Raw genomic sequence first — 23402 nt, 5'->3', positions numbered from 1 at the left:
GTGGTCTTTGTTCGCAGTCTTATAGATAAATCTTGATTGTTGTAGCTAATTCCAGGGAGGGTTTGACCTCCAGGCCAAGTAGCTATGAGAATCAGCTGTGTCAGTAGTGAGAGAACTTCTGTCCTCTAGGGAGGTGCTAATCTAGCCTTTGCCTGAGGCTATCCGGCAAATGCCTCTGTGCAGGGCTTGGGCGGGGCGGGGCGAACAGGATCAACAGGGTGGGCCGGAGAGAGCAGTTATGGCGGCTCTCAGTCCTGTCCCCAGGGGCTCTGCCTCTCTGAGTCCCAGCACCCGCTGCAAAGCTCGGAGAGAAAGCTGCACTCGCTCTGACCGAAGCCAGACAGACCCGCTTCTGCCGTTTGAGTCTGGGTCCCTAAAGACTCGCCCGGATCTGGTGCTCAGAGTCTGCGACTCCCTCCCGATTGAAAACAACAACCGCGCCCTCCGCCGCCAGCCCGCTCCGCGCACTCCGCACCTCAGAATTTGACTTCAGCACTGCGCCTCCTCTGAGTGTCCCTGTGCGTTTCTCTTTCCTCCTAGTTGTAGGACTTCCACTCAGCCAGCGTTCCTGTGGTTCTGGGTGATGTCCCTTCCGTTTTTTGGTTACACTTTTGAAGTAGTTGTTCAAAGCAGCAAACTCCGGCGTTAACCTATGCCGCCATCTTGGTTCTCTCAAATCCACTTTTCATCGCCAGTCACAATTCAATGCACAAAAGACTTTCTTTTGTGCCGTTGAAGCAACATTTTACTGATGACTTTTTGGTTTTCCATTTGTCTTTCGTTCAGTTGATGTGTCACCCATTTTCCTTCCTTTAAATCTTTCCCATTGCTTGTAAACGATCAGAAATTGTTTGCTGAGCAATGTTTAACTGTTCTGCAAGTTGTTTTTGCATTTGACATGCATCTTCATCCAATAATGCTTGGAACTGTTGGTCCTCAAACTTTTTCGTTTGACCTGGATGTTCTTTGTCGTTTACATCGAAATCATCACTTTTAAAGTGTTTAAACCAGCGTCACAAGTATCTTGAGATGGAGCACGTTCACCGTAAGCTTCCTGGAAGTATATGATAACTTTTTCTTTAAAATAAAGTAATGAATTAAAACTTCCTGCAAATGCTTTTTTTTGGCACGAGATTCGACATTTTTAAGCATAAAAATATGATGTTAACACCTTCAGCAAATTTGACATATGAAGTTTTGAAGCTTGCTGTCAATACAACAAAATAGCATACATATCAAATAGCATATATAACAACATATGTCTAACTCCATCTATTGAAAAAAATGCGAATTATTAACCAGTACATCTAGTAAACAAGTATTCTTTTTGTTGTCTATTTAGTGCATGTTTTTTAAAAAATATATTTTATTGATTTTTTACAGAGAGGAAGGGAGAAGGTTAGAGAGAAAGATCAATGAGAGAGATACATCGATGAGCTGCCTCCTGCACACCCCCTACTAGGGATGTGCCCGCAACCAAGGTACATGCCCTTGACTGGAATCGAACCCGGGACCCTTTAGTCTGCAGGTCTACGCTCTCTCCACTGAGCCAAACCGGTTACAGCCATGTTTTTTACACTTTGGTGCTTTTTGTTGGTCATTTCACTGTTTAAAATGATCCCCAAGCATTGTGCTGAAGGGCTGGTGCCGGGAGCCGGTCCATCCTTGCTGTTTCAAAGGACCTGGCATATATGGCATACTGTTCTTAATATGTTTGCTCACCTTCTTGGCACTATGTGTTTTAACCAAGGTCACCTCTCCGAGAAAGGTTGAATCCCCAGGTAAGGATTTCCCCCTAAAGTTAGGGAGGGAATAAAACCTCTTAACTAAGTGCCAGGCGGGTAATTAATCATTTTAACTACGAACAATCATGCTTAAGCTACATAATCTTTACCCCCTGGAATGGAGATAAGAAACGCCCTAACCTTTGGAATAGAAATTGACAGGATTGAATCAACTGGTATAAATACAGATGCAACAAGACAGCAAGACACAGAACTCAGGAGACAGAATTCAGAAGACAGAACCTACGCGGAACCTGGAGATGGAGGAGCTTTGCTGGAGAGAACATGGCAAGGGATCCTGGACTGAACCTGACTGCAGAGGTTGGCAAGAGAACCTGACTAGAACCTGGTGACCGAACCTGGCTGGAGATCTCAGACAGAACCTGGCTGGAGAACCTAGCGAGGGAACATGGCTACAGAACCTGGCTGGAGATCCGAAGCAGAACCTCTCTGGAGATCCAGACCAGAACTTGGCTGGAGACCCTGGCTGGAGATCCTGGCTAGGCTGCTGATCAACTGAACACTGTCTCCATGTCATTCCTTCTTCGCCGACTCCGTCTACGCCTTTGGGGACCCCTGGACCCGCTGGGGCTGAACCCCAGCATCTGGCGCCCGAACAGGGACCCCTAGGTAAGCGCCCCGCACTCGGGACGGATCGGACTCCACCATAGGAAGAAGGTGGATAGTCTTCGCCGACTCCGTCCACACCTTTGGGAACCCCTGGAACAGGATTCCCCTAGGTAAGCCCTCCCCCATTGAGAACCCCCACACTCAGGACGGATAGGACTCCACCAGGGTGCTACAGAACCCCCTATAGAGGATAAGTAGGGTAAGAAGGTGGATAGTACAGAACTTAGATTGAGAAGATGTGCCATACTGAGTCCAAAGAAAGAAGACTCTGTATTGATTCTTAGATTGAGAAGATGTGCCATACTGAGTCTAAAGAAATAAGACTCGGTATTGATCTTTTAACACATATGCTTGCTAGCAGAGGAATTAAGGTTACTCCCAGTCAGACGGAATGTTTTATACAAGAGGTATGTCCATGCTTTTCTGAGGAAGGAAAGGTAAATGTAATGGCATGGGAGAAGGTAGGCCCAAGGAGCCTTATCCTTAACCCCACTGCAGCCTTTCTACCCTGGGAAAGTGCAGGATTGGCAAGCTCTCCCTGGGATGATAGATCAGGACTCAGGTAATAGCAGAAAGCGCCAATCCTACTCTTAAAATGGATACAAGAGAGCATTTTGGGTTTTTTCTTTTTAATGCCTGCTTTTAAAAAAATAAAAAAGGGGGAATTTGCCGGGAGCCGGTCCATCCTTGCTGTTTCAAAGGACCTGGCATATATGGCATACTGTTCTTAATATGTTTGCTCACCTTCTTGGCACTATGTGTTTTAACCAAGGTCACCTCTCCGAGAAAGGTTGAATCCCCAGGTAAGGATTTCCCCCTGAAGTTAGGGAGGGAATAAAACCTCTTAACTAAGTGCCAGGCGGGTAATTAATCATTTTAACTACGAACAATCATGCTTAAGCTACATAATCTTTACCCCCTGGAATGGAGATAAGAAACGCCCTAACCTTTGGAATAGAAATTGACAGGATTGAATCAACTGGTATAAATACAGATGCAACAAGACAGCAAGACACAGAACTCAGGAGACAGAATTCAGAAGACAGAACCTACGCGGAACCTGGAGATGGAGGAGCTTTGCTGGAGAGAACATGGCAAGGGATCCTGGACTGAACCTGACTGCAGAGGTTGGCAAGAGAACCTGACTAGAACCTGGTGACCGAACCTGGTTGGAGATCTCAGACAGAACCTGGCTGGAGAACCTAGCGAGGGAACATGGCTACAGAACCTGGCTGGAGATCCGAAGCAGAACCTCTCTGGAGATCCAGACCAGAACTTGGCTGGAGACCCTGGCTGGAGATCCTGGCTAGGCTGCTGATCAACTGAACACTGTCTCCGTGTCATTCCTTCTTCGCCGACTCCGTCCACACCTTTGGGAACCCCTGGACCCGCTGGGGCTGGACCCCGGCAGGCTGGCTTGTGTTTCTAAGAGCAAGCAGGCTCTGCTGTGCCTGTGGGGAAAATCCCTTGGTTAGGTAAGTTTTGTCCAGGCATGGGCTATAGTGATGTGGGCTGTAAGTTCAACGTTAATGAATCAAGATAATACACTGGCATCTTTAAAGAACAACAAACATCCCGGGTTTTGGCACCAAAAATGAAAAATCAGACAGAGGCCGAAAACCAGGACTACAGGCTTTATTAGAGAAGGACCTGCTGGCTGTCTCGCAAGGGGAGAACAGCAGCACGTGCAGGGGTGAGCACGCCTTTTGAGGGGCGGAATGGGAAGGGGTGGGGGCTTAGTGTACTCGGCGCACACTGATTGGTGGCTTACTGTATGGTCCATATAGGACAGGGCTTAGGGTATTTGGCAGGTGTGGATTGGTGATCCAATGTGTAGTCCATATAAGGTACATGGTTAGTCACTCAGGTATTTCCCTGCTGCAGGTTATGTCATACTCCGCCCACCAGTTGGGGAAAGGGAGGATCTATCAGTTGTGCAATAACCCAAATCCCAAAAATGTGAGCAGAGGCTCACAGGAACTTAGCCCTGTACTCCCCCCTAGAAGCAATGATTTCGTATTCTCTAATTCAGTGTTCATGGTGACTTTATAGAATATAACTACCAGGAATAATGAGAATCCATTGTGGGGGTGCGGGTGGCCTTCTAGATTCTAAGAAAGAAGTTGGAGCTTTGCAAAAGCCCCAATGGACATCTCATTGTTCAGCTTTTAAGTTTTTTTTTTTTTTGGTTAGTTTATTGTTTGCTCCTACTGTTATCCATTGCCTCCAGCAGCCAGGACATAAAAGCATTCAAATGGTAAACAACCTATGGAGAGAAGCCATTAGGATTGGGCTAGTCCCGAGTGAAGTGGGATAAAGACCAGCCTTTTTCGGAAGTCTTCCAGAGGACGTCCCACAGGTCAAATCATGACTTACTTGGGCTTTGAAAGAGCTCCCGCTCTGTTATGCTGTCTGCTACAGGTACCAGGAGGGTGGGTTGTTAGTTTTTTCTTTTTTAAAAAAGTTATCTTTATTGTTGAATGTATTACAGATGTCCCCCCCCCCCCCCAGTGACCCTCCAGAATCCCACTCCCCCACTCCCTCCCCAGACCTCCACGCACTATGGTCTGTGCCCAAGGTTATGCATACAGTACATGCATATAAATTGTGTGGTTAATCTCCCCCCACACCCCACTTCCCTCTGAGATTTCTCAGCCTGGTTCATGCTTCCATGTCTCTGGATCTATTCTGTTCGTCAGTTTATTTTGTTAATTTGGGCTGTTAGTCTTCAAGGCGGCTGGGGAGGCGGCGGCAGGACTGGAGTAAATTAGAATGCTACAAAGCTTGATGTTCCTACTCAGATTAGCTGTTTTTCTTGACTAAATGCTAAATGACCCCCTGCTGCAAGACGGGTTAATTTACAGAGCTCTGAAAGCATTCATTCTGACCATTTTTTTTTTTTCCAGTTTTTCATTGCTTGTACGGAAGGGCAAATTTTATGAGGTCTTCACTTCAGCATTTTCACTGACATCACCCTTCCTTTAAGAAAAATGTTATTTTATTGTACAACATTAAACCACAACTTAAAAAAATAAATTAAAATTTTAAAAGAACTTTCCCACACAAATTGAAAAGAAAAAATCCAAAGGAAAATTGCTCCTCATCCCATCCCCTAATTAATTCATTTTCATGTGTCCATGTTACTGTCTACTCTTCTTCCAGACATAGATGCTGACATTTTTGTTGGTACTTTTATAAATAGAACTTTATGTTCAAGTTAACATAATACTGTGATTTCCCCACCATCTTTCCACCTCTCATCTTCCTTTCCCCACTTTCCCGGTCCCTCCCGCCCGCTCCCCGCTCCCCGTGTGGAGGGAACAGCGGCGCTCGCCGTCCGGCCGCCTCCGGCTCAGGGCAAACCCCGGCCGCCTGCGCTCAGCGGGTCTGTCGTGGCCACTGATTGCACCCGCTTCCTCCTCCCGGAGCGCTTGTGGCCGCCTCGGTCGGCAGACGGAGATGTGACAGGAGGTTGTGCACGCCGTCTACCGTGTGGGAAACGACCCACCTTGTGCCCACTCCCACCCCCAAACATTTGGCTACATAACCTGGGTGCTGTTCCTTTTAGTTCTAGAAGATTCTGAGGAAGGGTCGCCGGGTCAAAGGTCATACACATGGAAAATGTAAGTAGCTACTTCTATCCTCAACCTGCCCCTGTGCTCGGAAAGGTGTCTCACGACTTGTTCACTCTCCACTCAGAAAGGGTGCGGAGCCACGTAACGGCTTTTTAAAATAATGTATCCTCTGATGTTTAAAATGATTTCGCTGCCAAAACTGAGGAGAAAGCAACACTACAGCTGCTCTCGCCCCTCTCGCCCTTCGGGTGATAGTTGTGCCTGGGGCTGCGAGCTGGTTCGCGGGCCGACCACGAAGCCCTCCGGCGGCTTGCCCGTCCCCCGGGCTTCCCAGGGGCCGTCGGAGCCTCACGCAGCCCCCCAGGGGGCGTCGCGACGTCGCAGTCTCACGCAGCCCCCGGGGGGCGTCGGAGCCTCACGCAGCCCCCCAGGGGACGTCGCGACGTCGTAGCCTCACGCAGCCCCTCAGGGGGCGTCGCGACGTCGCAGCCTCGCAGGGGGCGCCACATCCCACCTGACGGACGCGCTACACCTCTGCTCCGCGGAGCCTCCCACACTTCGGCCCCGGGAGGAGAGCGCGCGTGCGGCGTCGCCGTCCGTCCTCGAGGTGAAGCGCCCCGAGAGCTGCCCTGAGGGGCGACGAGCTGCCCGGGCGCCACCAGAGCACCGGGCCCCGACGGCGAGGATGATCTCCTGGTCGGGCTGGCCGGCCGCCTCCGCCGGGGGCGCCGAGGGAAGGCGCCGAGCCCCGCTCAGCTGCGGGCCCGGGGGCGTGGCGAGGCTGCCGCGGTTCAGCTTTACCCCGAGCCGGGGCAGCTTTTGCTTTCGTTTCCCGCCGGCGTCTCCTCCCCGCGGGACCCGCCCCGCCAGCCGGCGGCCCGACGGGCACTGCGCCCCCGCCGCCGCGGCCATGGCCCAGGCTCTCGCGCTCGCCGAGGTGACCCAGGTGCTGTGCGCGGCCGGGGGCGCCTTGGAGCTGTCGGAGCTGCGGCGCCGCTTGCGGGGCGGCGTCGGCGCGGACGCGCTGGAGCGGCTGCTGCGGGAGTCCTCCGGCCTCCTGGTGGCGACGCGGGCGGCCGCCGTCCCCGAGCGGGTGGTGCTGGCCGTCTCCGCGCTGCGCCTGTGTCGCGGCCACCAGGGTCTCAAGCCCACCTGCGCGGGGCTCTGCGGGCAGCTGCACTTCTGCAAGTTTATGGTCCTGGGCGCCTGCAAGTTCCTCAAAACCGGGTAAGGCCCCGCGGCCGAGTGGAGGGGGTCGACGGGGGGAAGGGAGCGGCGGGCCGGGTGAGGCCGGGGTGGGTGGGGTCGGGTGGGGCGAGGGCCGCGTCCCCTCCGTTCGTCCGCTTTGAGCCCTTTCTAAAGTCTGGGGAGGTGATTTGGTGGCCGTTGCCCCTAATTCTCCTCAGTGAGCATTTATTGAGCACCTACTGAATGCCTGGCACTGTGTGTGGGAGGGACTCGGGTGGAGCCGTGCCCTCCAGGCTCCTGACCCGCAGAGAGTGATTTAGAGGCTGAGACAACCTGGGTGTGGCCGCACCGGCGCGTGGGCGTGGGCGCGGGGGGAGGGGCGGGCTCTTCTGAAGAAAACAGGCCGCGGCCCGCTGCGCGCGACGCCCTGCCTCCGAGCCCTGAGGGCCGCAAACGGGCGGCTTCCTCGGCCCCGGCCGGGGGACCTCTCGGCCTGTTGCCGCCGGTTCGCCAGCGGGAGAGCTTTCTGCGGCGTTTCGGATAAAATGCAAGTTCCTCTCCCCCGGCCAGAGCGTCCCCGGGGAGCTGGCCCGCCGCCCCGCCCCTGCAGGCGCCCTTTGCTCCCGGGAACACTCCCGGCCTCTGCCCACCTGGTGGCCTTTGCCCTGCGTGGAACGTGAGCGCCTTTCCCGGTCTGTCCCCTGAATCCCGGCCTTAGCTCACGGATCCCTTTACTTTTTGAGCCCCCTCTTCCTCTCCATCACGCTGTCCTGTTTCTTTTCTCATAGCACCTGCCCTCCCCCCCGCCCCAGGAGGACGGAAACCGAAGGCCAAGGCGGGCGGGCGGGTGCGGGCCCTGTCCTGGCCCTGGCTGGCGGCTTCCCGCGCTGCCTGCCTCAGGTGCTCTCTGAGGTGGATGGACTTGGCTTGGGCTAAGAGTTTGGACCTCACCCTGAAGGTGATAGGAGCCTGTGAAATGGCAGGAGAGAGCAGCCACCAGGTCTGCATTTTAGGAAGGTGTATCTTTGTGTGGATGCTGATTTACAGGAGAATGCGATGGGGACCTGATTGGAAATTAGTTCATTTATCTGAAATAATTCGTTCCTTCCTCCCTTCCTTCTTTCTTTTTCTTTTTCTGGTTTAACACAGTAGACATTACTTCTGGCTCATATCAGGCTCAATAGCCAGTGTGGGGTAGGGTCCTTGATCTATGCAGCCATTGGGGAACCCATGCCCGCTGACCTCGATTGTGCCCTCCTCACAGGGGTTCTCAACCTGTGGGTCGCGACTCCTTTGGCGGTCGAACGACCCTTTAACAGGGGTCGCCTAAGACCATCCTGCATGTCAGATATTTACATTACAATTCATAACAGCAACATTACAGGTATTAAGTAGCAACGGAAATAATTTTATGGTTGGGTCACAACAAGAGGAACTGTATTTAAAGGGCCAGAAGGTTGAGAACCACTGCTTCTGGGTATGAGGTTCCAGAAAGCAGATGGAGAAGATGCACAGTAGAGGGGTGGAGAGAGGTTTTTATGGACCAGCTCTGGAAGTGGTAGACAGCTTTCCACCTACATCCTCTGGACCGCAAGATGTCTCATGGTCCCACTAGATGGGGCTGGGAATGTAGTTTCTGGGAAGCAGCTGCCCAGAAATATCTGGATTAGAATATTGCAAGGCCCAGGTGAGGCCTTAAGAAGAAGGGGTGTGTAGAGAGCCCCTGGGAAGGCACATGGGCATTTCTTTAATAAATTGTCAGCTGAATCCAGGGCGGTAGGCAAAGCCACGTCCTGGAAACACAATTTGCCTAAAGGCAGAAGTGTTCTCAGCTTGACCTTCATTTCTGCCCAGGTGCTGGGGAGTGGGTTTTATTATGTAAATCCAGCCAAGCACCAGGAATGAATACGACTCCAGGCACACCCAGAACTGACACTACAAGAATGCACATAATCTCCTTTGTCTTGACCTTTGGTGAAACTTCCTGGTATTTGGTATCTCTCTCTTCATCAGAAGAGGGCAGCGGTCCCTCCCAGTTCCAGCTTTTCCTTCCATCTCTGTGTCTGTCTCTTTCATTTTCTCAATCCCTAGCCGCCCCTACTCAAAGAACCAGACCACTCTCTATCCTCGCTCGACGCGGAAAAGAGAAAATCCTCCAGGGGTGTATGTGTGAAAAATGTGGGGAGTTGGTGAGAGTGTAGTGGCAGTATGATCTCATACTGTCACTACACTCTCACCAACTCCCCAAATTTTTGACAGTTTTCTGTCCATTTGTTGACTGAGAGATGACTCTTACTTTCATTTCTTATTGTTGGCTGAGAGAGCAGGAGAGGATTTTGTTTTGAAACCTGCCCAGGGGTCTGAAGCTTGAGAGGATGGCCAGGGCCCTGATTGGCTAGTTGGGGAGTTGTTGGGTGGTATAGGCCACGGCTCCAGGAGTGGGTCAGATCCGAGATGGGAGTCTGAGGGTGGAACCATGAGGAAATTGGTCCCTCAGGGACGTGTGGAGAAGAGGCATCTTGGGACAATGAGGAGCAGCAGCTGAAGAGGAAGGCAGACACAATAAATGGTGGATGATGGATTATATTATGGGGGTAATTAGTGAATCTTGTTAATGCTAATATCTGTATTTGGTAAGCTGAAGATGGCAGCTCTATTCTTAGGCTGCTTCCCAAAATTTGGGGTCAAATTTTACTCGTCTTGGAAATTTGTACATCTGGTGTTTACTGGCCTAGATGATTCTGAGTTTCCTTTTTTTTTTTTTTTTTTAAGTTGAATTTACTGTGTGACATGGGTTAATAAAACCATGCAGGTTTCAAGTGTACAACTGCATACTGCATCATGTGCTCATTGCCCAAAGTAAATTCTTTCTGTCCTCATTTATTCCCCCTTTGCCCTCTTCCACCTTTCCCCACCCCCCTTTCCCTCTGGCAGTCACCATACTGTTGTCTGTGTGTATGTGTTATTGTTATTATTATTAAGTATGTTTTCATTGATTTTGGAGAGAGAAGAAGAAGCATCGAAGTGAGAGAACCATCGATTGGTTGCCTCCTGTACACACCCTGACTGGTGATCGAACTGAAAACCTGGGCATGTGCCCTGAATGGGAATCAAACTGGAATCAAACCGGGGACCTTTTGGTGCATGGGACAATGCTCAACCAACTGAGCCACACTTGCCATGGTTATTATTATTATTACTAGAGGCCCGGTGCACAAAAATTTGTGCACTCGGGTGGGTCCCTCAGCCCACCCTGTGCCCTCTCGCAATATGGAGCCCCTTGGGGGCCCCTTCCCCTGGCTGCTGGCACCAGTTTTCCTCCGGTGCCCGGAACCCAGGCCTTCGCTCTTCGCTGGGAGGGGCCCACACGGTGGGCGAGGGGCTTAGCTCTTTTAAAAATACTTCTGAATGTTTGGTAAATAACCCTGTAGGAATCTACTTTCTGAAACATGCTGGTTGTTAAGGGCTGATTTGGGTAATCAACAAAATGTATGTTAAAATCCTAATCCCCAGAACCTCAGAATGTACCTGTATATGGAGATAAGATCTTTAAAGAGGGGATTACATTAAATTGTGGCAGTTCCAGTGGGACCCTTAGCCCATCTCACTGAAGTCCTTATAAGAAGAGGAATATTAGGGTCCAGCCCCAGCAGGTCCAGGGGTTCCCAAAGAAGGAATGACACAGAGGCAGCATTCAGGTTATCATCATAGCCAGGTTCTCTTTTTATTGTCCTGTTACATCTATATTTATACTATTTGATCCTATAAACATGCCTCTGTAAGCTTTTTTTTTTTTTTTGCATCGGGTCCATTTATTGGGGGGTCAGTCAAAGGGGGAGCTGGCTAGGGTGGGGTAGGGCAGCAGCTTGTCTGGCCCCCGAGAAACCCAACTTAAGTCCAGAGCCTCGAGGGCTTAGAAGCCAAAGTCTTCCTCCACCTTTATCTGCACGGGGGCCAGCTCCGGAGTCAGCGGGACTCCTGCCCAGTGCCCTTCCTATGGCACTCGCCACCTCTTCCAACTGCTGGGCCCCTTGCCAGGGGCCGGGCTGCTGGCTTCTGTGGGCGCTGGCGTCCTCCTAGGCGGGGACAGCCCCTCTTTCTCTGGAGGCTCGTTCTCAGCGTTGCCTGGGTTGGGGGCGTCTCTGCCCTGGCTGCCCTCGTCCTCCAGTAAGATGGTGAACTGGCTGGCCCGGTAGTTGTCACAGTAGGAGTCCAGCACCTTCATGAGGAACCTCCGCTCCTGCTGGAGTCTCCATGTTATCCTCTATATCTGATGGAGCCTGTTCAGGACCCCCCCCCCACCCCCCCTTCGCCTGCTCAATCTCCCTGCAGCGCCAATCCAGCGCCTGGTACTTCCTGCGATTGAGTTCCCGTTGGCGCCGCCCTTGCTGGCCTCAGGCTGCCTCCTCCTCTTCGTCTCGCTCCTGGAGGCTGGAGCTGCCCAGACCCCCAGACACGAACTCCACTTCGGTCTCAAGCTCGCTCTCCAGGATGTGACCACCTTCAGCGGAGGCAGTGCCAGCTCCCAGCCGGGAGGTGCTGAGAACTCCTCAAAGCCCACAGCTGCCATGGACCCCTCTCTCTGCTCCAGCTCCATTTCTCCCTGGCTCCCGACGCAGAACTTCCAACCTTGCAAGCCTCTAGTTTAAAGTGGCTTGTGAAACTACAGCCCATCTGATTTCACAGCCAGGCACCCAGGCCCTGGCCGCTAAGCCTCCTGGGAGTTGTAGTTCTCTATTTCCGGCTTGCCTCCCTCGCCCCACCCCCACCCCAGTCCCAACTGAAAGGCCCTGTTGGCTGGTCTAACCCTGTGGCCAGGCATCTGAGTCACCTCAGGTCTTTATTCCTGTCCCGACACCATGCCATCTGACCATGGAGACTCTCCTCTTGCGAGGCCCCTGGGTCTCCTTCTGGGTCTCCTCAGCCCAGGTACTGGATCGCGTGCCCCAGCAGCAATACAGCCCCTGGCCCTGGGTCTCCTTCTGGGGCCTGGCTGTATCGCCCCCGGACGGGATGGCGTGCCCCAGCTGCGACGCAGCCCCGGGCCCTGGGTCTCCTCAACCTGGGCACCGGATTTCGTGCCCCAGGGGCAAAAACAGCCCCGGCGCCTGGGTCTCCTTCTGGGTCTCCTCAGCCCAGGCACTGGATTGCGTACCACAGCTGCAACTCAGCCCCGGGCCCTGGGTCTCCTTCTGGGGCCTGGCTGTGTCGCCCCTGGGGTCCAGATGGTGTCCCCAGGCAGCTATGCAGCCTGGCCTCTGGCCCCGCCTCTGGGTGTTCTCCCATCACTGGTGATCAGTGATCTGAGAAGCCAGGCAGACATCTGCCCCTTCCCTGCCCCACCCAGCTTCTCCCATTACTGGCCCAGGGCCGGCAAAGGTGGCCAGGTTCTCTTATCACAGAAGCCGGCAAAGGAGGCCTGGCTTCTCCGAGCAAAGGCAGCTCGGTTCTCTGGCTCTTGGCTGCCGCCTGGGTTTCTGATTGCAGTCAGCGGCAGGCAGCTTCTTCCCTCCTTCCCCTGTTGCCTCCCAGCATTGAGCCTATGTTGGCAGTTAACTGCCAGTCTTAGTCGGCAGTTAATTTGCATATAGCCCTGATGAGCCAATGAAAAGGGTATCGTCGTACGCCAATTGCCATTTTTCTCTTTTATTAGATAGGATTGTTATTTTTGTGTAATTCCTTCACCTTTTTCACCCAGCCTGCCAAAACCCCTCTTACGGCTGCCAATTTGTTTTATGTGTCTGTGCTTCTGTTTTGTTTGTTAGATTATTTTATTCATTAGATTCCACATCTTCTTTATTCTTCACCTTTCCCTTTTCCTTGAGGTTCACACAAAAGTTCCTTGCCCCTTCTCTGTTTCTGGGTCACATAAGGAGAGTGTATGTGGCCGGTTGTATTTTCTATGTATTTTCCTGCATCTCTACTGGTCTTCCTGAACCTCAGGTCAGCTGTTTCAGAAATAGATTCTCACTGCTGCTTTTCATTGGTGACACCTGGGAAGGATCTCTGGTCCCTGACTTCCTTCCTGTGCTTAGGGGGATAGTGAGCATTGTGGCCAAGTGCACAGCCCTGAAGACAAACCTACCTTGTTCCAACCCTGTCTCCGTTCCTTGCTAGCTGAGTGGTCTTAGGCAAGTTACTTTATATCTGAGCCTCAGTTCCATCATCTGCAAAATGGGGATAATAATACCACCTACCTTGCCTGGGGATGTGTGGTGGAGGGGGTCAATGGGGAAAATAGGGGACATCTGTAATACTTTCAACAGTAAAGGTAAATTTAAAAAACAATACCATCTACTTCATAGAATTTTTGAGGACTAAATGAATTAACAAAGAAAATGTTTGGGCAATCCCTGGTTTATTGTAAATGCTCAAAAAGTTTTAGCAGCCATTATCATTATAATGATTAGATAGATTTGGCTCTGACAGCACCGATTATTAGCCCCTCTGCCTAGAATGTTCTTTCTTTTTTTTTTTTTTAAATATATTTTATTGATTTTTTACAGAGAGGAAGGGAGAGAGATAGAGAGTCAGAAACATCGATGAGAGAGAAACATCAACCAGCCGCCTCCTGCACATCCCCCACCGGGGATGTGCCCACAACACAGGCACATGCCTTTGACCGGAATTGAACCTGCGACCCTTCAGTCCGCAGGCCGACGCTCCATCCACTGAGCCAAACCGGTTTCGGCTAGAATGTTCTTTCCTTCTCTCCTTGCCTGGATCCTCAACCCTAAGAATTCGGCTCAGGCTCCCTCGAGTTGGCTTCCAAATTTCCATCAGGGTCAGGTGCCCCTCTTCTCCACACTGATATATTCTAAACACAGCTGACCTTGCACTTCCCACTCCATTTTAGAATCATCTCTATGTCTTTCACCTCCACTAGATGAGAGAAGGAGTGGAATCAGGATGACTCCAAAGGAGAGGGAAATGGTCTTTTACTGAGATGGCAAAGCCTGTGGGAGGTGCAGGTTTGGAGGAGTCGATCAAGGGTTTGATTTTCTTTTGAGATGCTTATAATAAGCTTGATGTATGAGGTACAGCGTCTGAGTCTGAGTCAAGCAAATGGTATTTGCCTGATTCTTCTCAGTCATGTTGATCAGGGCAGTCAGTTGAAGTCTTTGTATCATTGGGGCATGGTTCCAGTGCCTGGTTCACAGTGAGTGTTTAACAAGGGCTTGTTGATCCAAAAATGGAGCGGGTGGGGGGAATGGAGAGGAGAAAGGGCTGGGCCTCAAGGGTGTGTAAGCCCTTGTAACCATAAGGCATCTATACTTATTTATTCAGCTGCTGTTTAAATGTCCAGTGACTGGTATGCTGTGACTCTTCTTTGGGGAATGACCCTGTCATTCTCATTAGATACCTGCTGAGAGGCGCTGTTCCAGATTCTACAATTCACAAGTTACCATCTCTTCCTTTGTAAATAAGCTTTATGTTTGATCTTTGCATAGAAATGCTGTTTTTTTCTCCAGTGCTTCTAAACAATGTAAGGAACTATTCTTGTAAAATTATCTTAAAAATTGATAATTGGTAATTGGTAATTATCTTAAAGATTGATAATTGTATTAGTTTGCTTAGGACACAAGTTAACACAGATTGGGGAGTTTAAACCAGAAGTTTATTTTCTTACAATTATGGAGGCTAAAAGTTAGACATCAATGGTTGGTTTCTTCTAAGGCTTTTCTCCTTGGCTTGTAGATGGCCATTTTCTCCCTATATCCTCACATCGTCTTCCCTTTGTGAATCTGTGTCCTAATCCCTTCTTGTAAGGATACCAGTCAGATTGGATTGGTCCCCCTCCAGTGACCCCATTTTAACTTAATCACCCCTTTTTAAAGGCTGTCTCCAAATACAAACACTTTTAAGGTACTGGGGATTAGGGCTTCAACATAAGAATTTTGTGGAGACACAATTCAGTTGTGACACTAACTCTGCTCCTTTGCAGGAAGAACTGTAGAAACAGTCACACCTTGACAACTGAGCATAACCTGAGTGTGCTGAAAACTCATGGCGTTGATCATCTCAGCTATAGTGAACTCTGCCAGCTCTTGTTTCAGAACGACCCCTGGCTTTTGCCAGAGGTGAGTGCTGGGAGGAGGTGGGTATGTGAGCAAGGAATTGGGAAGAGGCCAGAAGGTTGGAAGATAGGAAATATTATGGCAGAAGAGAAGCCCAGGCCCCCATCATGATCATTGGGATCTGCTTGGAGGAGATCTAGTTTGCATTCCCAGTTCTGTGACCTTGGGGACTGAACTTGCCCCTTGAAGCCTTTCCTTCTGCATCAATTGGGCTGTACTGCCTTTCCAGGGCGTCTGTGAGGTTGGGGGAGCCCGTTTGGCCAGTGGCTGCAGCAAGACATTATTTATACAGCTGAGGAGATGAGAGACTCCAGTCAGTTCCTCCCTGTCTAGCAGGACTTGGAACCATGCAGATATCACTGGACCCAGTTGGGTCTATAGAAAAGCTTTCTAGGGCTGCTGACAGGCAGATGTGCTATTTACTAATTCATTTGTACCTAGGATTTTGAACTTTAGTTGATGTTGCATTTCTGGTATCCACTTGTTTAAAAACTTATTGCAATAGTTAGTTATTTAAGTCTTTGGGTCTTCCTAGAAGCAGACACCAACATGGGATTATAAGTGTGAGAGATTTATTGGGGGATGAACAGAAGTTGGGGTGAGCCTTCAGGCAATGATGTAGGTCTGACATCTGTGGCAGCAGAAAGGGAAGGAAGGGGACTGGGCAGAAAGATATCCTGACTAACCCATTTCTAAGAAAGCTTCTACCTGACCAACAGGCAGTTCTGATATAAAATCTTCATTGTTGGAGGTGGCTGGTGTCTCCCCAGAATGGCATGCTCTGTTGTTGGCTGGGAGCATCCCGAAGGAGTGTGGCCTCTGTGTGAATTAAGGTAGTAGCTCCAGAGAGTAGCAGCTGGGCCAAGAGTTAGCTGTGGTCTGTAGCACATCTGAGCAGTGCCTTCCTGTGGCCAGCCAGGTTATATGGGATGTTCTGACACAGCCTACAATGAGGCAACAGAGATTAGATTGGCATATTTTAATGAAAAGGCTTCTATATGATTCAATTAAAATCACTCATTTGAGAAAGGTGCTACATAGCACAGGGACTGCCACATAATAGGTGTTAACTTTTTTTCTTTTGAAAATTAATATTGATTTAATTCAGCTAATCTTCATTGAATATTCTCTATGAGTCAGACATGGGCAATAAGGAGATAAAAGACCCTCTTCCACCCTTCCAGGAGGCACATTTACTGGGTCAGACAGACAAGTCAGTGAATAATTGTAAGGTGCTGTTTTAGATGCTCTAGTCAGTGCTTTGTAACAGGGGCAATTTTGGGTGCTGGGGAAGGCATCCTGGGATAGATGGTGCCTGCTCTGGGAGCTGAAGGTTGAAGGTTTGGGAAGAGGGAGACACAGAAAGGAGGGAACTTGGCATGGTTAGGAGATAGCATGTAGGTCAGTGGATTTAGGGTTAGAGAGGGGAGAAAAAGAAATGGGTAGGCAGAGGGAAGGAGTATGGCGGGGGAGATTTGTGTTTGCAGAGTGCGTTTTCACATTTTGGAGAAATCCTCTTGTTATTAGTGTGAAAAATGAATCAGAAGATGAACAGTCTGGAAGTGTGTAGCATCTGTGTGCTTGGGTGTACAGGTTGGTTCAGAACACAGTGCCAGCAAATGGGAGCTGAGACCCAGGGTGGCATTTCTGTCAGGATGTCTACTCTCAGGCTAAACTCCTCATCCAATGACTAGTTGGGGGCCATCACCATGAATCAAGCACCCACTGTGTTCCAGACATTGTATATATATTAGCCACTCCTTGTATTTCCCTTTTAATCCGCACAATAGCCCACCAATGTACATGGGATTATTCCCATTTTAAGGAACTGAAAAACCGAATCTCAGAGCTGGTGAGTGGCTTGCTTAAGGTCAGGCAGCTTGTAAGTGGCAGAATCAATGTTAGGATTCAGCCCTCTCTGGCCTTTCCCTTTGGGGCTTCCATTCCTTGAGTGGGGTCCCTGCTAAATCATGCTCAGTCTAATACCTGTGAATTAAGTGGTTGAACACTTAGTGGTCTCTGGCCTTGTTTTCATCCCCAGGACTTTGAGAGTAGAGGGGAAGGATTAATTGATTCAAGTCCCAGCTTTGCCAACAACCCAGCTCAACAGCCACTGTGTGTGCCAGATTGCTGTGTGACCTAGGGCAAGTGGATTAACTTCTCTGAGTCTGCATGCTCTCTTGAGAAAAAAAGGACTGCATTTGGCCTTCTCTAAGATGCTTTAAACCCTAAGAACTTCTTTGACCCTGAGTTGTAGAAAAAAGAGTTGGGAGAAGCTGGGGCATGAGTTGGGGAGAGTTGGTGAATCAGGGGGAAGGGTGTAGGTAGAATTTAAGGGTTGTTAGGAACTGTTATGCAACTTACATTCAAATGTCTCCTGTGAAGGAATAGCACTGATCAGTTTGAAGTTTTTTGGCTTTTCCCAGTGGAGGGGCTTGTTTTGAGAAGTCTGCTATCCACCAAGTTTTTGTTTTAGCCAAGGGTGTTTATTAACATACATTCAGAGTGAGGGATATTCTCATTTTGTGTGGGGCTGTGTGGATGATGGAATCACAGCAGTTGCTAGGTCTCTAGAGGAACCTCTTCTAACCAGTGGACCGGTCAGTAGGAAGATGGTGTAATGTGTGAAGCCTTCCTAAACTGCTGTCTTTTCCCTTCTCTGTCAATAGATCTGCCTTCACTACAACAAAGGAGATGGACACCATGGCTCGTGTTCCTTTAGAAAGCAATGTGTCAAACTCCATGTCTGCCAGTACTTTGTACAGGGTGAATGCAAGTTTGGCACAGGCTGTAAGAGATCCCATGATTTCTCTAATTCTGAAAATCTGGAAAAACTGCAGAAGTTGGGCATGAGCTCAGACCTGGTGAAGAGGCTGCCTTCCATTTATAGAAATGCTCATGACATCAAGAATAAGAGCTCTGCCCCTGTCCCACAGGCGACTTCTGGTAAGGCCCTCAGCTGGGGCTTCTGGATTCCAACTGGCCATTAAATGGAATGTGTGACTTTGGATAAGTTGGTGCTTCTTTTAGTAAAATGCTGTTAGTGATCCCTTTCTAGCTGGTGGGGGCTGTAAAGATGAGTTGAAATCATGGGCATGAACAAGCAAGACATTCTACAAAAATGCCAGTTGGTGTTGACAATGAATGAATTCCTGCTGGGCCTTACTTGCACTGAGATGGGAGACTGCTTCTCTGTGCAGTCATCCCTCTGTCTCCTGGAGACCTGCACAGCTCTAGGGGCATCCTTTGCATTGCATTCTGTTTTGATTGTTTTAAAAACAAGTGAACAAAGCATAGAGTAATGTTGGTCTCTTCTTGATATGAATAAATGGAATTTTTTTAGACATTGTAAATTTACTTTGTTCACTGCTCATCTCCAGTGCCTGGACAGTGCCCAGGCCCACAGTAGGCACTCAGACATTTGTTGAATGAATGAACATGCTAAGATAAGTATTTTTTAAAAAAAGGAATGTCAGGCCCTGGCTGGTTGCTCAGTGGTTAGAGTGTGTGCAGGAGGCAGCCAGGCCATGAGTCTGTCTCACATCGATGTTTCTCTTTCTCTCTTCCTCCTTCCTCCTTCCCTTTCACTCTCTCTAAAAATGAATGGAGAAAATATTCTCAGGTGTGGATTAAAAAAAATAGTAATAAAAATAATGTCAGACTTAGTGAGAGGAACATGGGGAAATTCTGAGCAGAGATTATTTATGTAATAAGCATTTCTTGAGTACCTGTTGTGTGGGAAATGAAGAATGTGGTCCCTCACAGAGGTCATGATACATTGGTGTCCCTTGCATCATTGGCTGTTGGCTGGCCATTCTGGTTATCCATTGTTTTATTCAACAAATTTTAGTGCTTGCCATTTAGTGATAGTTACTGTCCTGGGCCTGGCTATGTCTTGGTGACTATGAGACATGGCTCCACCAGGGATGCACAATCAAACCCACTTGTTAGCTACAATGATATCTAGGATTTTTTTTAAATTAAAAAAAATATATATACTTTATTGATTTTTTTACAGAGAGGAAGGGAGAGAGATAGAGAGTTAGAAACATCGATGAGAGAGAAACATCGATCAGCTGCCTCCCGCACATCTCCTACTGGGGATGTGCCCGCAACCCATGTACATGCCCTTGACCGGAATCGAACCTGGGACCCTTCAGTCCGCAAGCCGACGCTCTATCCACTGAGCCAAACCTGTTTCGGCTACTTTATTGATTTTTTACAGAGAGGAAGGGAGAGGCATAGAGAGTCAGAAACATGGATGAGAGAGAAACATCAATGAGTTGCCTCCTGCACACCCCCTACTGGGGATGTGCCTACAACCAAGGTACATGCCCTTGACCAGAATCGAACCCGGGACCCTTCATTCCGCAGGCCGACGTTCTATCCACTGAGCCAAACCGGTTAGGGCTATATCTAGGATTTTTAATAGACCCCTTTTTAAAAGGTGAAAGATTTATACGATCTGAAGAGAAACCAGAGTATAGAGACCCCTTTTTAAAATATCAGGTGTCAGGACTATCAGCAGACAAACTTACCACACTAATCTTATCTGATTTTTTTTATATTTAACAATTATCCTTGCTATATGTATTTTCCCTTCACATTATCTTTGATTAATTTTGGTTAATTTCTTTTAATAGTAGAAAGCCTAGAAGTAGACAAGGTTTTGCTTTAAATAGATATTGAAGAGTTCAATTGGATTATGGCCTTGTTAGTAAGGGATGGAAGGATACCTGCCCTTGGGGACAGAGGGAGGCAACCTCCAGGGTCCCACAAGTGTAGGTTTTGAGGTTGAGCCTATATATGTCTGAGGAGCACATAAAAAGAAAAATGAAGAGGAATAATAAGATTACAGGTGATATTAAGTAGAGAGGGTTTGCTATATGCTTGCTTATATGGTGGTAGGTGGGGAGTATTAAATGTAACTATTAGGTAAAGGCTCATTGTAGCACTAGTAAAGGTAAACTTTGAAATCACTTACATGTTCTTTTTATATTAAATTTATTATAATTAACCTAAAATTAATTGAGGTTTTATTTTGAGAGATAGACTTTCCATTTATTGCTTTTTTCTTGGTATTGTTACCCAATCCTAATAGTTCATTAACAAGTATCTGCTATTGGAATTAAATCCAGTAGCTGATACATCTTTGTGGTGTTTGTTTGTAGAAAGAAGAGACAGTTCAGGTTCTGTGTCCTCAACAACTACTCACCAAGAGGAGAGTGATCAGATCTGCTTGTACCATATTCGGAAAAGTTGTAGCTTTCAAGGTAAGTCCAGGAAAACCTCTCATCTATGTGTGGGTGGAATAACTGCTTCTCATTCCTGGAGCTCTGCTCTGAGGCCACCCACAAAGTCCTCTTCGCTGTTCAGAGAGGGTCGGGCCTTCTTAATCATAAGCTGGTGTGGCATTTGGTCACACCAGTTCTGCAGCAGTTTGTTGGGGAGTTTGGGATGATAGGAATTATTTAGGTTTCTAAAAATCAGACTAGATGATTTTGGGGACCATAACTGTTGGTTCATGCAGTGGGTAAAACCTTGGTCAGCATAGTATGTGCACAGATCTGCACAAGTCACAGATGCCTAGTCTAGTGGAACAAAGATAAGTGTTTTTTGTACAGTGTGGTTGTAGACTTAGAGATGCCTTAGACCCATGTTTATTCTTGGGAGATGAGTAATTGTTTAAGTTGTGGTTTTCTCTCCACAGTCCCTCTTTTATCAGATGTAGCAATTCTTGTATCTATGTGTGTGTTTATATTTTTACTAAACCTTTGTTTTCTTCTTACCGCTGTCCTGGGCTTTGAAGAATGTTTCTTTTTCAAATTCGGTGACTTCTCTTAAAAAGCAAACACCACAACTTCTTGTTTCGTTTTCAGTCTTTAAAAACTACCCAAGCAATTCACGAATACTTTCACTTTGTAAAAGAGTCTATTAATACAGGGTAAAGTCTGAAGTCCTCCTCCACCCTTCCCCAAAGGTAAACACATGCCATATGGTTATGATATTTATGACATACTATTTAACCTGCTTCCTTTACTTAGTATTGTGTCTTGGAGGTTTTTTCCCCAGGTTAGTTAGTACATGTAAATTCACCTTGTTTTTAAAAACAATTGTGTAGTATTCAATTAGAGTGATGTTCCATTGAACATCTGAGTATACATGTGTATTTCCATGGACAGATTCCTGGAAATGGAATGGTAAGTCAAAGAATAGGTGCCATCTATACTAATAAAAGGGTAATATGCTAATTAGACCGGGTTGACCAGACATCTTCCGGTTGTCCTGCCTTCCTTTCGGACAAAGCTCTGGTGGCAGGGGCCGAGGCAGAGGCGGTTAGGGGCAATCTGGCAGGCAGGCAGAGTGGTTAGGGTTGATCAGGCAGGCAAGCAGGTGAGCGGTCAGTAGCCAGCAGTCCTGGATTGTGAGAGGGATGTCCAACTGCCTGTTTAGGCCCGATGCCCGGTGGTCGGACATCCCCTGAGGGGACCCCGATTGGAGAGGGTGCAGGCTGAGCTGAGGGAACCCGCCCCTTGTGCATGAATTTCATGCACCAGGCCTCTAGTATATACATATATGTGTATATTTTAAAAATCAACACAGATCTAATTTACACACAATAAAATGAATCCATTTTAAGTGTACACTCTGAGTTTTGGTAAGTATATCTGCCATGTACACTCTGAGTTTTGGTAAATGTGGCTGCTAAATAAATATAGCCACGACTATAATCTAGATATGGAACAATTCCCTCATTCCAAAAGTTTCCCTTATGCCCCTTTATAGTTAATCCCCCCCCCCTCCAATTTTCTCAGGAAATCCCTGATCTACTTTGTTACTGTAGGTTGATTTGCCGTATCTAGGATTGCATGTAAATAGAATTATACAGCATGTATTCTCCGGTACCATCTTCTTTCACTGAGCATATTTTTGAGTCTTGGTCATGTTGGAATATCCATAGTTTGTTCCTTATTATTGCTAAGTAGTATTTCATTGCATGGATTGGCTACAATTCGTTTAACCATTCAGATGAACATTTGGGTTTCCAGTTTTTGGCTTTTTTACAAATAAAGCTTCTGTAAATCTTCATGTACAAGTTTTCATGTGGATATATGTTTCCACTTTTCTTTGGTAAAGACCTAGAAGTGCAATTACTGGATCATGTGATAAATGTGTGTTTAACTTTATAAAAAATTGCCAAACTGTCTTCCAAAGTGTATGTATATTATTTTAACTTTCCACCAGCAATGTGTGAGCATTTCAGTTGTTCTGCATCCTTGTTAACACTTGGTATTGTCAGCCATTTAAATGTTAGCTGTTCTGCCGAAACCGGTTTGGCTCAGTGGATAGAGCGTCGGCCTGCGGACTGAAAGGTCCCAGGTTCGATTCCGATCAAGGGCATGTACCTTGGTTGTGGGCACATTCCCGGTAGGAGATGTGCAGGAGGCAGCTGATCGATGTTTCTCTCTCATCGATGTTTCTAGCTCTCTCTCTCTCTCCCTTCCTCTCTTTAAAAAAATCAATAAAATATATTAAAAAAATAAAAATAAAAATAAATGTTAGCTGTTCTGATAAGAGTAGTGATAGCTCATTGTAGTTTTAACTTGCATTTTCTGATGATTAATGGTATTTAACATTTATTTTCATACGTTTATTGGCCATTTGTATGTCTTATGTGAAGTATTTATTTAGATCTTTTGCCTGTGTTTTAGATAATAGCTTTATTGAGATAATGAGTATAATTCACATACCATACAATTCCTCTATTTAACAGTTTTTTTTTTTTTAAAGTAGGAGAGCCAGGGAAGCAGCTCTTCCTCATTCTTTCTTTCTTTCTTTCTTTCTTTCTTTCTTTCTTTCTTTTTTTTTTAATATATTTTATTGATTTTTTACAGAGAGGAAGGGAGAGAGATAGAGAGTTAGAAACATCGATGAGAGAGAAACATCGATCAGCTGCCTCCTGCACACTCCCCACTGGGGATGTGCCCGCAACCCAGGCACATGCCCTTGACCGGAATCAAACCTGGGACCCTTCAGTCCGCAAGCCGACGCTCTATCCACTGAGCCAAACCGGTTTCGGCTATTTAACAGTTTTTAATATACTCAAAGAATTGAGCAGCCATTATCAGTCAGTATTAAAACATTTC

General features: G+C 47.9%; 1 protein-coding gene across 2 annotated transcripts in view; it reads left to right on the top strand.

The window, feature by feature from the left end:
- Positions 1-6799: 6799 nt before the first annotated feature.
- PARP12 (poly(ADP-ribose) polymerase family member 12) overlaps positions 6800-23402 on the top strand; it is a 55433-nt gene continuing 38830 nt past the window's right edge. Inside the window, exons 1-4 of one of the 2 annotated variants that reach the window (XM_059711961.1) lie at positions 6800-7216; positions 15123-15258; positions 17925-18201; positions 20427-20528. In XM_059711961.1, the coding sequence (XP_059567944.1) occupies positions 6900-7216; positions 15123-15258; positions 17925-18201; positions 20427-20528 (832 nt within the window). In that variant the 5' untranslated portion in view covers positions 6800-6899. Of the gene's footprint in view, positions 7217-10265; positions 10361-15122; positions 15259-17924; positions 18202-20426; positions 20529-23402 lie in introns of those variants that run through there. The other variant, XM_059711962.1, reaches the window with a different exon arrangement.

This window comes from Myotis daubentonii, chromosome 10 (genome assembly GCF_963259705.1).
Source record: "Myotis daubentonii chromosome 10, mMyoDau2.1, whole genome shotgun sequence".
NCBI classification, from domain to species: Eukaryota; Metazoa; Chordata; class Mammalia; order Chiroptera; family Vespertilionidae; genus Myotis; species Myotis daubentonii.
The sequence above is the reverse complement of the archived record's forward strand: the minus strand, read 5'-3'. Positions and strand labels throughout refer to the sequence as shown.